Source organism: Heterodontus francisci, chromosome 1, assembly GCF_036365525.1.
Source record: "Heterodontus francisci isolate sHetFra1 chromosome 1, sHetFra1.hap1, whole genome shotgun sequence".
Classification (NCBI taxonomy): Eukaryota; Metazoa; Chordata; class Chondrichthyes; order Heterodontiformes; family Heterodontidae; genus Heterodontus; species Heterodontus francisci.
In genome coordinates this window covers 135035179-135048993 of record NC_090371.1, presented here as the reverse complement: position 1 = coordinate 135048993, position 13815 = coordinate 135035179, and the positions used below count along the sequence as shown (strand labels likewise).

At 38.0% G+C, this 13815-nt stretch overlaps 1 protein-coding gene across 1 annotated transcript; it reads right to left on the bottom strand.

Moving 5' to 3' along the window:
* Positions 1-2480: 2480 nt before the first annotated feature.
* phox2bb (paired like homeobox 2Bb) lies at positions 2481-5081 on the bottom strand. The gene is made up of 3 exons (XM_068059980.1): positions 4841-5081; positions 3798-3985; positions 2481-2957 (listed from the first exon to the last, which is right to left on the bottom strand). Exons 1-3 carry the CDS (start codon positions 5079-5081, stop codon positions 2481-2483), a joined length of 906 nt encoding a protein of 301 aa, XP_067916081.1.
* Positions 5082-13815: the final 8734 nt, after the last annotated feature.

The following is a 13815-nucleotide window of genomic DNA, read 5'->3' as shown; positions in this document are numbered from 1 at the left end:
GAAAAAGTCTTCGAGAACCTGGGAAAAACACCTTAATAAAAAAAATTATTAAATCCGTATTTTCTACAAATGAGTACAGTTCCGAAATCATTTCTTATAATAACGAAAATGTGTCAATTGTTGGAGACACTTCTCTTCATAAATTCATTTCAAATCTGTTGACTTATAGGCAGGGTGTGGCTCTTCAAAAATCTATGCTACAAAAAGGCTCAGGAAATTGGAAGGATTCCTTCGCTGTACAGGTCGTGTGCCAGCTGCATGTCATTGAACTCACCATACATATGGGACCTGAGGAATAAAGGCCCCATCGACAAAAATAATAGGGGCCTGTGGTATAAAGGCTTCCTAAAAAAAAACGTTTCGCCATTCTTCTTTTTCTTCCCATCGGGATGAGGAATCTGGCTTCCCGTTTACCGGCCTGTGAATTTCAATCTATAAACAGTCGAGGTATCATTAATATAAATGAATTGTGATTAACAGCAGACTGGGCCGGGTTGTTTTTCCTAACCTCTCTTTATTTCCAATGGCAGCCAGGGACTTACGCAGAACCACCTGTTGAATTAAATTCGTTGAAGACAAACCAAATAGTGTCCAGATTCCGGGTTGCGCTAGAGATCCACTTTCGGCATCCTAAACTCAGTGGAAACCTGTCCCCTTTTGATCTATTTTCTGGACATTACGATCGATATTGACGGATTATCTACCTTGGAACAAATCAAATTTGAAAAATACTATTTTGTTTTCCAAATAACACTAATATAATGTGTTTATTCAAAGTTAATCGCTGTATTATTTAGTATGTACAATATCCACTAATAATCGACGAATAAGTGGCAAAATAAACAATTTTACATTTAATTTGATTTCACTATTTCAATTAGAAAGGTGATCGGGAAAATATGCAGCTCAAGTCATTCATACGACTGTGAAAAAAACGTAAAGCTTTTTTAGTAGTTAATTCTGAATAGTAAATAACTCATGTGAGCCTATTGGCAGTTGTTTTGGTTTCATTATCATTAGATTCTACTTACCCTGGCCAATATTTACCTCACCACCAGCATCAATGCAAAAACAGATGATCTGATCATTTACGTCATTGCCGTTTGTGGGACCTTGCTGTGGGAAATTTTGCTCTCACGATGTTCTACATTACAACAGTAAATACACTTCAAAAGTATTTCACTGCCTGTGAATGCTTTGGGACATCCTCCAGCCCCGAAAGGCTTTGTATAAATGCAAGTTTATTCTTCTTTACTTCCCTCGGTCTACATGTTATTAGCTTGCAATTACTTTTGCTTTGCCCTAATAAGTATGTTTTATTGGAATAAATCTGAAATCATTTTTTATTGATTCTACATTAAGTGATAAAAGCAGAAAACATTCAACTTTAAGGTCCATTATCACCTCCTTGATCTTTTATCTGTTCAGGAAAATCCAACGTAATTCCAGAACGTAAAAATGATGTGCGAAAACTAGTATATGTTAAATGTTAATTTAAATGGGGGCATTGCTTTCTATACTTTCTTGAGAAACTTGACTTCAAGGAAAAGGTTTATTACAATGACTGAAATCTAAAGTTTCAAATATGTAGACAACACAAAGTGAAACTGTAGCATTAATCCGCAGGTCTGTTTTTTTATTATTTCACAGTTTTGCTTTCGTCATCTCTGGTATTTCCATCAAAGATGACATTTAAAAATGAAAACTAATACAATCACAATCTGTTTATAAATACTGTAATTCCAACCACTCCATTTAAAAATGTGTTTGAGCTTCTTCACACAAGACGAAACAGATGTTAATATATATTGGAATAATGTTCACTCTATGTAGGCAAACAATATTGAAGAAATTCACATTGACATTCTGCTGTAGCCTGAAGCAGACAGCACACAGTTTTTACCCTGTTTTAGGTTAATTATATCCCTCAACTCCTAATTTTATCGCCACAACTTTAATAACAAAAAAAAGAAACATATTCCAACCTTTGCTTTGCATTTTATTATCAACAATCAAGTTAATGGTACACTTTTGGAAAACTATATGCACACGTAGAAATATTTCCCTTATTTAAATATAAGCATCCATTATACCACATATAAATAATTCTGAACTCCTGAACATAATTTATGAAGATTATGCTCACAATAATTTCGAACGGGACAGAGAAAAAAAAGAAACGACAACATGCATTTAACAAAAATATATACCATTATTATTATATGAGCCAGCTGTTACCTAAACAAAATAACTCAACCCGTGATGATCTGTTTTATTTTGTATTCTCCATAAACACACTTCATATGGACTACAAGGGGGGCAAGTCTTTTAAGGTCAACTAGAGAAGACAATTTATACTGAGAATAACACTTTTACAGTTTAGTCACAGAACACCGCTGTAGAAAGACACACAAAAGTTTTTTTTTCGTTTTTGTTTTACTTTTTTTTAATCCCAGTGTTGGAGAGAGGAGGAAAAGGGTTCAGAACATGCTGCTCTTTACTAAAGTGGCTTTGGTTCCGTTGGGTCTCTGCAGAGAGGAGAGCACGCTGGCGAAAGGACCTCCTATTGAGTCGGGCACTGCGCTCACTCCGCCCGGACCCGTTGCCCAGCCGGTGCCCGCTACTCCCGCAGCTGCTGCAGCCGCCGCCGCCGCCGCTGCAGCCGCTGCTGTGGCCGCCTTGGCGGAGTCACTAACCCCCATGCCTCCTCCACCTCCTCCGCCACCCCCTCCTCCTCCTCCCCCCCCGCTGCCGGGCACACCACCACCGTTGCCCGGGGTCGGCACACAGCTGCCCGGACCCGTGCTGTCGGGATCAGCAGGTTTCGAGTCTTTGTTATCGTCCTCGGAGCGCAGGTCGGATTTCTTGGACGAGCCGCTGCTCTTGGCCGCTGCAGCCGCCGCCGCCGCCGCTCTCTCCTGTTTGCGGAACTTAGCCCGACGGTTCTGAAACCAAACCTGGGGAAAGAGAAGGGAAGAGAAAGGACTTAAAGCCGGGAAGTGGCAGATCCGTAATTAGATGTATTGTTAACCAGAAAATATAATCTGATCTTCAATACCAATGAAGAAATTTACTCAAATTACAACATTAATAAATGACATAAATGAGAAAGTATTCAAGAACGGAGACAAAAAAGGACCAAGAAAAGGGAGAAGATAGAACTTAGAGGGGAAATGTTCCGGAGCCTGTTTGGACTGCAGGAAGAGATGGCGATCTGCTTATCCTGGGAACCAGGATCTGTTGTATTACCGCCTGAGAATTTCAGGAGGTACTCGTTCCGCTTTTCGGTTTCACATTCGGCTTCAGTACCTATTTGTTTCTTTATAGATTGTATATACACGTACAGACGTGTGTGCCGATCTATAGTATATATGAACATATAACTAACATATTGAAATGTATAATGTCTCTACCGTAGTGTTTATATTTGTCCTACCTCCTCATTGAAGTCTATCACTAATGTCATTTCCATTTCGTGTTGCAGTAACTTATATAACAAGAATGCGAATGATACATGGCGTTATATACTGATAAACCGATTTGTATCGATAACTTTGTTATAGCACTCCCATTCTAGTTCTAACAAGGCCAATTCCTGGTGAATCGCTATTCAATAATTCATACAAAGAGTGAGGGCGCTATCCAAATGTACAATAAATAGTGTCATTGGATGTGTCCAGCCATGTACAGATGAAATGTCCATCTAATGTCTATCGATATTGCAGTAATGTAGAGGTGACCAAAATGTTATTGTTAAACGGGAATGCTGCTGTCCTAGATCAGTGTTGCAGTAATACCTGCACTCTGGCCTCGGTGAGATCTATCTTCAGAGCCAACTCTTCCCGTGTGTAAATGTCCGGGTAATGGGTCTCTGCGAACACTCGTTCCAGTTCCTTCAACTGGGCACTAGTGAAAGTGGTCCGTATCCGCCTCTGCTTCCTCTTCTCGTTCAAGCCGCCGTGATCCGTGAACAGTTTGTATGGCACTGGTAGGGAAAGCGGAGAACCAAGGGAAAAGTTGAGAAATCAGAACAATAATAAAAGCTCGCAAAACACCTTAAAATAACACAGGAAAACATAATCAACTCATGACTGAAAAAATGGAGCTAAGATATTCACTTAAGTACAAGACAAGTATGCAATTCTTAATTCCGCTCTGCAAGTCACTGAATTGAAGCCAGGTATTTAAAAAGCATAGTTAAGTGTATAACAAGACCTGAGATTTATTCAAGATATAAATAGTGGACCGAACAATAATGTAAAAAAAAATGAAGACATTATTCAGAATAGTTTCCCTCAAAATATAGGAAAATATGCATTTGAAAATAAAATCTGCCATATTAGCATCATAATATTGTTTTTATTTGGCTTATGGTAGATTTATTTTTTGTGGGAAATTGTTTCTAAATTGCCTTTCCTAAGTTTTGTGTGTCTTAAAGTTTACATAACGTTTTAAAATGATCGTAATATTAAGTCCAAGCCACTCTGCTTTAAAGACACTCTGGTAATGAGCTTTAGTCTTTGGTTATTTAATTACACCAGGACAGATTTTCTAAGCTTTACGTATCATCGCAAAGTAAATAAATTATGCCTATCATTTTGGCAGCTTAAGATAATTTTGTTGGCGGTTCGGGTGTGACTAGTATAGTGTAACCCTGTAACTGAATTACCCATTGCCTGCAATCGCTTCTAACGTGATAAATTCTTTCATTTGTGTAAGCAAATTTCGTTTGGTAAATACTAAACACATTTCAATTTTCAAATGCAATCAACCTTCCTATATACATGTTTGTTGCGGGGAGAAAGGGTACTCTTTGGAAAGGATTGCGAGAGGTCCTTACCTGCTGCGTATGGACTGCTCTGATGGTCCCTAAGAGTTCCAAGGCTGCAGGATCCTGGAGTTAGAGATGGACATCCCGAGCTGGCCCCGAATGTGGTCCTTATAGGATTATATTGGAATCCACTCGCCTGGCTGCAAGAACTGAAGTCAGCATAAGCTGAAGCAAGGCTTGAAGTGTCCATACCAGCCATACACGACTCGTAGGCGGAAGAATTGAGGTAAGAATATTCCATTTTATACATTGAAAAAGCTCTAGATATCTGGCCAAAAAAAGAATGAGAAAAGAGAAAGAGAGAGAAGGTGCCTTTGGTGGGTAGATGTGCACAGCACAGAGCCTGCTTTACAACTGGGCTTCTTTCTTAGAGGAGAGCTTAGTTTTATCAAAATGCCTCCTATGAGCTGCCTTGCCTCAGGTCTCTAGAGCATATAGTCCTCATAATAAACTTGGCTGTTTCCACTTGGACAATAGCAAAGCGGTGGTCTTATTGCCTTCGCTTTTACATGACAATAACTCATCAGTCTATTGGGCTGGCACAGGGGGACTGAGCTGCCCAACCTCCCTATCATTGATTCCTGCATCTCTAATTAGAATTTAATACCACACCATTACGCACAGAGTCCCCTCCATCATCCCTCTAACCATATCCCTGCCCTTAATTCAATCAGACTACTTTTAAATAATGAAAGTTGGGTGACGATTCTCCCTGATCCAATTTCCCAGCGCTTTTAAGCTTTTTAAGCGATCATAGCTCGGGCACAAATTGAGATATTTTCTGTTTTCGGGGAGGAAGCCGGGTGTCATGGTCCGCCTTTTTTGTAATAATGTTACACGCTCAATTTAACAACAAGTCTCTTCCCTGTTGTGCGTGAAATGTTATCACGGGTGGACATTCGCTGGACGCTGGCACCGTGCAAAAACAGAGCCAGTACAGAAAGAGAGAGAGAGAGAAAAGATTTTTTTCTAAACACACCTGGCTGGGAAATGTACAGGAAAGGCGAGGAACATTATTGTACATTCAAGGGTAACCGGTTTGAAAATCTTTCTATAGTGCGACAATTTTTTTTTTGAAATAACGCGTTCTCACCTCTATTGAAATATTAGATAATAAATGTAAAACGAAAATATTGTCATTACCAGATCCTGCAGTTTCGTGAAATGGGTGTCGGAAATATTTTGACGGTTTGCAATACCGGAAATACAAACGAAGACTGTATTGAAATATTAAATTTAGAAACAATTTTTTACAAAATTGTCCAGTTATCATTTCATGTCGTTTAAACAAATATAAACTGTAAATGTGAGAGGATCCTGATCTCTATAAAATAGCGTTAAGTAAATCCGTGGGCATATCCTTCAAGTACACTGGCGGGTAAATTAAAAAGGTAAAAGAAAATGTAACCGATTCGGTTAAAAACATGAATCCAAAACACAATTTTATTTAACCCAACACTCAACCGGGTTATTTTTTATCTCCTAATTAATCCTTCAACTGTGAATTGTGCATTTTACACGGAAACACTCTAATATAAGGCAACAGTTGATATGATTTTAAATAATTAGAAAATTAGTGTAATTACATCAATGAGTCCTTTATGTGTTAAATATCAAGCGAAATTGAAAAACATTATTCCAAGTATAGAGTTATATAAACAACACTTTTATTTATCTACGAGGACCTCATTGGATCTCAACTAATAGATTACAAAAATACCAGCACCAAATCGGAATTAAAAATCTTACATTATTTTTTTTTAAATGTAAGCATCAAATAATTGAAAATATAAAACACGATTATTTTAGTAAAGGCTGACGATTATTCGCATGTGTAGCCTTATTCTAGTTAATAGCCAGAGGATAAAAAGATAAATATGACAGAAAGTAAAAGCAGAGAACAGAATTTAAAATTTCGTTTTTCGGTAATGTTGTATAACAAACAGAATCTAAAGAGGCTGAAGTTGGATTGATGAGGCTCTACCCCATTTTCCAAATAAAAACGGCAGAATTGTGAAACAGGTAGGTTGTGGAGGACTGTGGTCTTATTGATGATGGGCGATATAATCCGTGTTGAGTTGTGGTTTTGATAAAGAAGGACTTTCTTTTGTGCTTTGTACACATTGTTTTTTTTTTGTTTACCGGGGAAATGAAAACAAAGTTACCAGTGACACTGGAAAACAAATTGCACATTGCACTAAATTGCTTTCTCATCATCCGTCTCCAGCCAGACGACAAAGGCGAGGGAAGCATCTGTCTTCCAACTCTGTTAGTCGCAAACCTAAAGAGCTGCAAAGACGAATATGAATCTGAGTATTATTACAAGAATTTATCTTTATTTATTCGTGCTTTCTTGAATATGAATGCCGTTTCTCTCCCCCGCCCCCATTCCGTGGAATAGCAATAAACAATGGCAACAAATGTGGAAACAATCCTGCTAAAAAGAACAAACTCCTTTTTTATATGCTACATCTTATAAATAGCAACCCTATCAAGCAATAAGCTTTTACTATTTTCGCTTCCATATAATGTTTGAGGTAATTTAAATATCTAGGTAAATCAGATGACAACCCTACTACAGAAAACAGTAATATTTCACTGATCGGTGCCGGGCTTAGAATCGAATCCAAGCGGGTTTAAAGGAGCCGCTCCGCAACAGTCCCGTCTGAATGTACAGGTACGGTAGATTCAGGTAATGGGGATTTTGGATTGAATTCTCATTTATGGGTGGCAATCTTTATACCGTTCACTTCTCCCGCACAAAGGTCAACAATGCAATCACCCTGGTTCAAAGCTAATAGCTAAACTGCTTATTAATCCTTCGGCTCTCCCTGTAACCAAACAACAATGGCATTAAGAGGATAACGTGTTTTTCAAAATATGGTTAACATTAATAAAGCTGTTCTATCAATTTATGACCATAGCATAATATCAGATTCGCAACCGCCTCTGCTCTAAACCGTAAGGTAACTTTTAATCATTTCTATAATAGCAACGTTTGCCTTTCCTTATATTGAGTCATTATTGAGTTTAATTATGCATCATCACCCAAAGTAAAAAACCCTTTAGGCAAGTAGCAATGTTTTGCGGTTGTATATTTGGCACATTAAAGATTATTTTTCGTTTCAAGTCACGGAGCCCAGTTACATCAGATAACATAAAAGCGAAGCAGCAAGAAAGCAGAAATGCCCCATTGCACAATTGGAGGCGTTTTTTTCATCTTGCTTTCCTTTCTACTTTTTGTAAGTTTGTTTTGCCTCCAAAGGGAAAAAAATCTTTTGTCGCCACGTTTTATTTAGTTGTAGGATAAATGACTGGGTCTGACAATCAGCAGCCCCCTGTTTTGTTAAACTTGCGCTCTCCACGCGAGCTTCTGGCGACCTAGCTCCGGCTAAAAAGTTGTACCAAATGGCTAATTCAATTATTAAAACTATAGACCAACTGCTCCTGCAGCCATCCACCACGCGTCTGGGGAGAGGATAGAGAAAAAAAGACCGTCCCAAATATAATTTAATAGAACTGAAGACAGGAGCACCCGTTTCGAATTTTAAGTCAGGGCCAATACAATTAAAGGCGCGAATAGGAGCCAGGCCATGAATATTGTCTGCAATCTCAGGGAAACAAAAACAAATCCTGAGCCGACTCTGCTTGCCAGATGTGAATCGAAACATTCAAAAATACAAATAATAAATAATTTGAGGAGCTTTTGTTTTAAAAAAGTTGTCTATTAATTTCACATTCTATCTCCATTAATTCTAAGCAACATGCAAAACTTTATAAATTTCAAAATTCTGATTAGATATATAAATCAACAGGGTAGCAGTATTTTTGAGAAATATAGATGCATTTTTGAATGAAGTGACGAGTTTAGGTATTTGTAACGATTTAAAACAAATAGAGGGCAAACAACAGTGACTGCTCTTTCCATTCCAGGCGTGAATAGGCGCGAGGAGAAAGATTTCTCTTTTGCCCCTTCCTTTTTTGAAAGAAGAGATTGGAATGTTGAAAGGCAGCGAAACAAAACAACTCGTAACAAAATGCCATTGTATTCCTGTTATGTATTGACTGAAAACGCCTTGTCAAAGATAGCATAACGTCTCACTTTAAGGAGATGTTTCACCCGAGGCTAAACACAACATCTTGGGACCAGCTATAATATTGCAACCCCAGTGAGAATTATATGAAAATTTTCCCATCACTTCAATTAGATTTGATTCACCAACATTTAGTTGCTAAATATAAACGCTGTTCACTGCAGCTAACAATAAACACCACTTCCAGTAACTGGAATAGTGATTCTAAAATAAAGGGTTCATCATGCTATTTTAATTGTTATTATTATGTTCAATTCCACACAAGTATTTCATTTTTATGCTGACCTAAAAGGTGACAATAAATGTGGCGAACATTAGTGAATATGTTTAATTCACTACTGACATCAATTTGTTTTAAAATGAGTCAATAGCAGAATGACTCTATGACAATTCCTGGTTAGATATAATACAAAACAAATGTACTTTAGAAGATGCTCGAGCCTGTTTGTATTCATTATGTTGAAGTATATTTTTCAGGTTAATGTTTCTATAAAGGTATTTGCGAATATAGGGGTTACAAAAACATTTAAAAACAGTCCATCGGCTTTCCGCCAGCTTCATAGTAACTATAAGAGAGGCAACATCTGCTCAGCTTAAAGAAGCAGAGCGTTTGAACAGAGGCACAGATGTAAAGTGACATCTGCCCATGACAAAGGAGGAAAAACGAAATTCAATTAGTGAGAGGCCTTTTGCCGGCTGCCATGAAACAGTCCCTAAACCTGTAAGATCAAGCCAGCACACTGACAGCCCACACCCACCAACTCCTCTTCGTCCCATTTCTCTTTCTCTGTGTTTGTCATTTTTATGATCTGAATTTCACATTTCACCGATGAGTACAGGACGCATATGAATACGGCATTTGTGCAATCGAGCTTAAGGTGGTACCCATTCAAAGTAAACATCACGCTCATCATTATAATAACAGATCTACAATAATAACACAAGAAACCCCTTCCCAGAGTAAATATCGCCCTAATCTGAGCGAAACAACGCATTATAAGGATGCTTTCAAACAATACACTGTATTTTCCAAAACTTGGTTTTAGGTAATAACTAATCACTTGGCAATTCTTGAGCCTTATTCACCACCGATTCAATGCTCTTCATTTGTGGATATAATACAGAAAAAAATACTAGTAGCATTCAACATAACATTTCTAATAACAAGGTGGCAATGTTCTGCAGATTGGTGATCTACATTGGGAGATTTGTAGTCATTTTGTAAAGGAATTTGCTGGATGTTTGTCACATCTGTGATTTTAGTTTTCTGCTTTTCCTTGCTGTCCTCACCAAAAGGATTGTGTTTAATCAGACAATTTGCATCCCAGTGCCCCTTGTGACCCGAAGACAAGGGCTGCCCATGAATTAGCATGGTAATCTCATTGTGATGGATAAAATTAGCAAAGATATTACCCCAAATGTAGGCCCAGCATTGGAGAGTCGCTGTGCTCAGAATCAATTACTAAATTACCCTGAGCTTTTAGTGAACATTAACAGAACAAAAATTACTATCGACCTTAGACAGAGAGATAAAAATCTGCGATCATTAAATCTGCCAGTACTAAACACGAAGCTGATTCATAAGAAACTGCACAAATATGATGGAATTTAATTTTCAACGGAATCCGTTGTCAACATTTCATTTATTCTCCCAGCGTTTTAGCATCCCCGTGCTCTGACATGATTTTCAATGCTTTAGAATTGAATCGGAGTTGGATGTTACATCCCTTTATCACTAAGATAAAGACATTAAGGTTCAAATGGCCATGCCTTTCAATTTAAAGCATATATAGTGTGACACGGTCCAGTGCTGATACTCAATCTTCAAAACTAGGAAACATGTCAAACTATAAGAAAAAGAGTTAACTTATTCTAGCTGGATGTTCAATATAAATTGGTGCTTTTATATGTGCATATGAGAGAGACGTACACAAGTAAATATTTTAACATTGTATTGCTAGCACAGGGAGCACCCATGTTTAAATAGCCTGAATAAAAACATCTTCTGAAGTCAAAATACACTTCTCACAGCGCAGCGCTTGCCGTCAGAATGTTGACTTTGTAGAGACTTTTAAAAAGAATTTAATTCAAGATTTTAAGTATAACTTTTAGTTTCAACAGTGTGTAGAGAGTGGTGTTATCTTTCGTGAACTTTAGGTTTTATATTAAACGGAGAACACATATCCAAATCGTACAATCTCACAGTGTTTTTTGTTATTTTCGCAAGTTGCATATGACCACACTATTTACTATACTCTTTTACTTTCAGTTAAATACTGAACATTAAATTGATTGCTCATGAAAAAATGTCCTTTAAAAACACAGAAGGAGAGACAGATAGACGGATAGAAAGATATGATCACGGGGTCGCTTTATAGCACTAAAGCTGTCAAATTGCCTTTGTATTAGTAATTGACGTTATTATTAGTATTATTCACATCACCTGTCAAATCGTTATTAAGCATCAATTGAAGTGCTGTTGGGGGAGTCTGGGTCAGGCTCATTAACCAGCTTCTGTCCTGAGTTTTGCATGTACAACCCCTCAGGCAACCTGGCTGCCATAGAGCTGTATGGATACACACACAGCAAGGCCATCCACAGGGCTGGCCACATCCATTACTGTTCAACAACCAGCTATTGTTTATCCAGAGGTTCAGTGGGATTAACTGATTAGTGTCACCATACACAATGAGTTCCGCCTACGACGAAGAAAATGATAGTCACTTTTAATTCATAGCGCGACGTTTAATGTAAACCCTAGGCATAGATTAAATGGATACGTAAACAAATTATGACAATGCAAATTTTCGCTCCTTTTTGTATGGTGAACTAAATACAATGTGTAAAAGGAGTAAGTAAAAGTTTCTATTACAACATACTTGAAAAACAAAACCTGATACAGAACGTAACGTGATGTTAATTTGTAGCGTTACACTTTTAATATTTCTGCATTGTGTGTTTAAATCATGTATATTTTAAATCACATCAACACCAATTTTATCAGCCGATTTATTAAACCTACGACAAATTATCTATGTGGTTATATACAAAATGAACGATTTATGCATTTAAGTCAGTGACTTTCTCTGCTCTTTTTCAGACACTGGTTTAAGAAGTTGTTCATAATGCCGTAATGCCATTTAACATAACATCTAATATGTAAATAAAGCTGCGAGTTCACAATAACCTTAACTTTGACCTGCTAAGTTGTGTTTTCTAATGTCTGCAAATAGACCCAGATAACAGTAGAGGAAAATATGAGCTTAGAAACTGATTCACAGTGTTATTGAGAGTGTACAGCGTTGTGATTAGCGGGAAACAAATCTATAAAACTATTCTTAATAAACACTAGACATTGTTACTGTTTTCGGAATGCGGGTGCTAAAATCAGTTCCCTATTAATAGAAGTCTCACAACGCTGCCCCTACCTGTAACCAATCCATAGCTGATAACATTACAGACCCGACTTTGTTTCTATAACCCCGAGTTAATATTTGAACACTACTGGGAGAAAGTCTCCAGCCAGACTTAGCTTTCGCTGAATCCAAGTATCTTTAAAGTGAAGAATGAAACGCCCGAGGATGGGGGTGTAAGCAGATCGTGAAGTCTTAAAGCCAACGGGACTTTCCATGACAGGGGAAACTTGTCTTGTTCTAAACTGTGAACATTTCACATTATTACATCCTTGGGCTGTGAGGCTGAACATGACCAGCTGAAAATCTTTATATGAGAAAATAAATATCCCTTCCTTGCTCGTGGCATACTGGGCAATATTCTCGCCTGGCACTTTGAATAGAAACTATAGACCACTGGCATCACAAAGCGTTTCCCATTCATAAAACAAACCTCATTTAGTCCAAGGGTACAATAGAACAAATTCCGACTGCCGTTTTGGGGCTACAGTTGATGAACCTTTGGCTCCTGCAGATTACGGGAGTGATTTTGAACTCACAGTAATATCCTCAGGCGTTGACTTTGTGCATTATATAACATGGTCTGGTCACTTCTGTAAACTTCAGCTCAATAATAACCTACAGCTATAGTCAATACAATACTGTCAGACGGGTGTAGTCCTTACATGTACAAGGGCTGCTCGACCCTGTGCTTTCTGACTGTCATATGTCAGTAAACATATATGCACATAAGCTTTTTTAGTGTATGTTGCACTTTCAATATAATAAGCTTATCATCTGTTGTCCATGACATCATTTGTGCGTCAGTTGCTACCAATGATTTCACCTGCTTGTCCACTGATCCATGGGATGTCAGCTGTCAGATCCTGAAAGCACTGATGCACAGAGGCAACTGGCAGTCATATAACCCTGTGTTATCAAACAATATGTGACACTGAGCCACAAAAGGAGATATTAGGACAGGTAACTAGAAGCTTGGTCAAAGAGATAGATTTTAAGGAAAGTCTTAAAAGAGTAGGGGCAGACCTCATCCCCAAGCAATCTGAAAGCTAGTATGCAAGATTCTGTCCAAGCTAACTCCCACAGCCACCAGGCTGTGTTTGTATTCACTGGTGTATTCTAACAGGCTAATCTGAAGCTACCACTTGCTCCATTGATAACTGTAAAAAGGAAAACTCTTCTCTGATGTTACTGCAAATGAGGGCTGCAGATTCCAGAGTCATGGATGCCAATTGCCACACATACATGGAGTTTGACATCAAAGCCCCCACATTGGAGAGATATTCCTCATAAATCCTTCTTTTTAGTAGGGTACACAGAAGATATAGATTCCATGCAAGAAAGAAAAGAAAGATTTGCATTTATATAATGCCTTTCACAACCACCAGACATCTCAAAGTACTTTACAGCCAATGAAGTGCGTTTTGAAGATTAGTCACTACTTTAATGCAGGAAATGCAGCAGCCAGTAAGTGCAC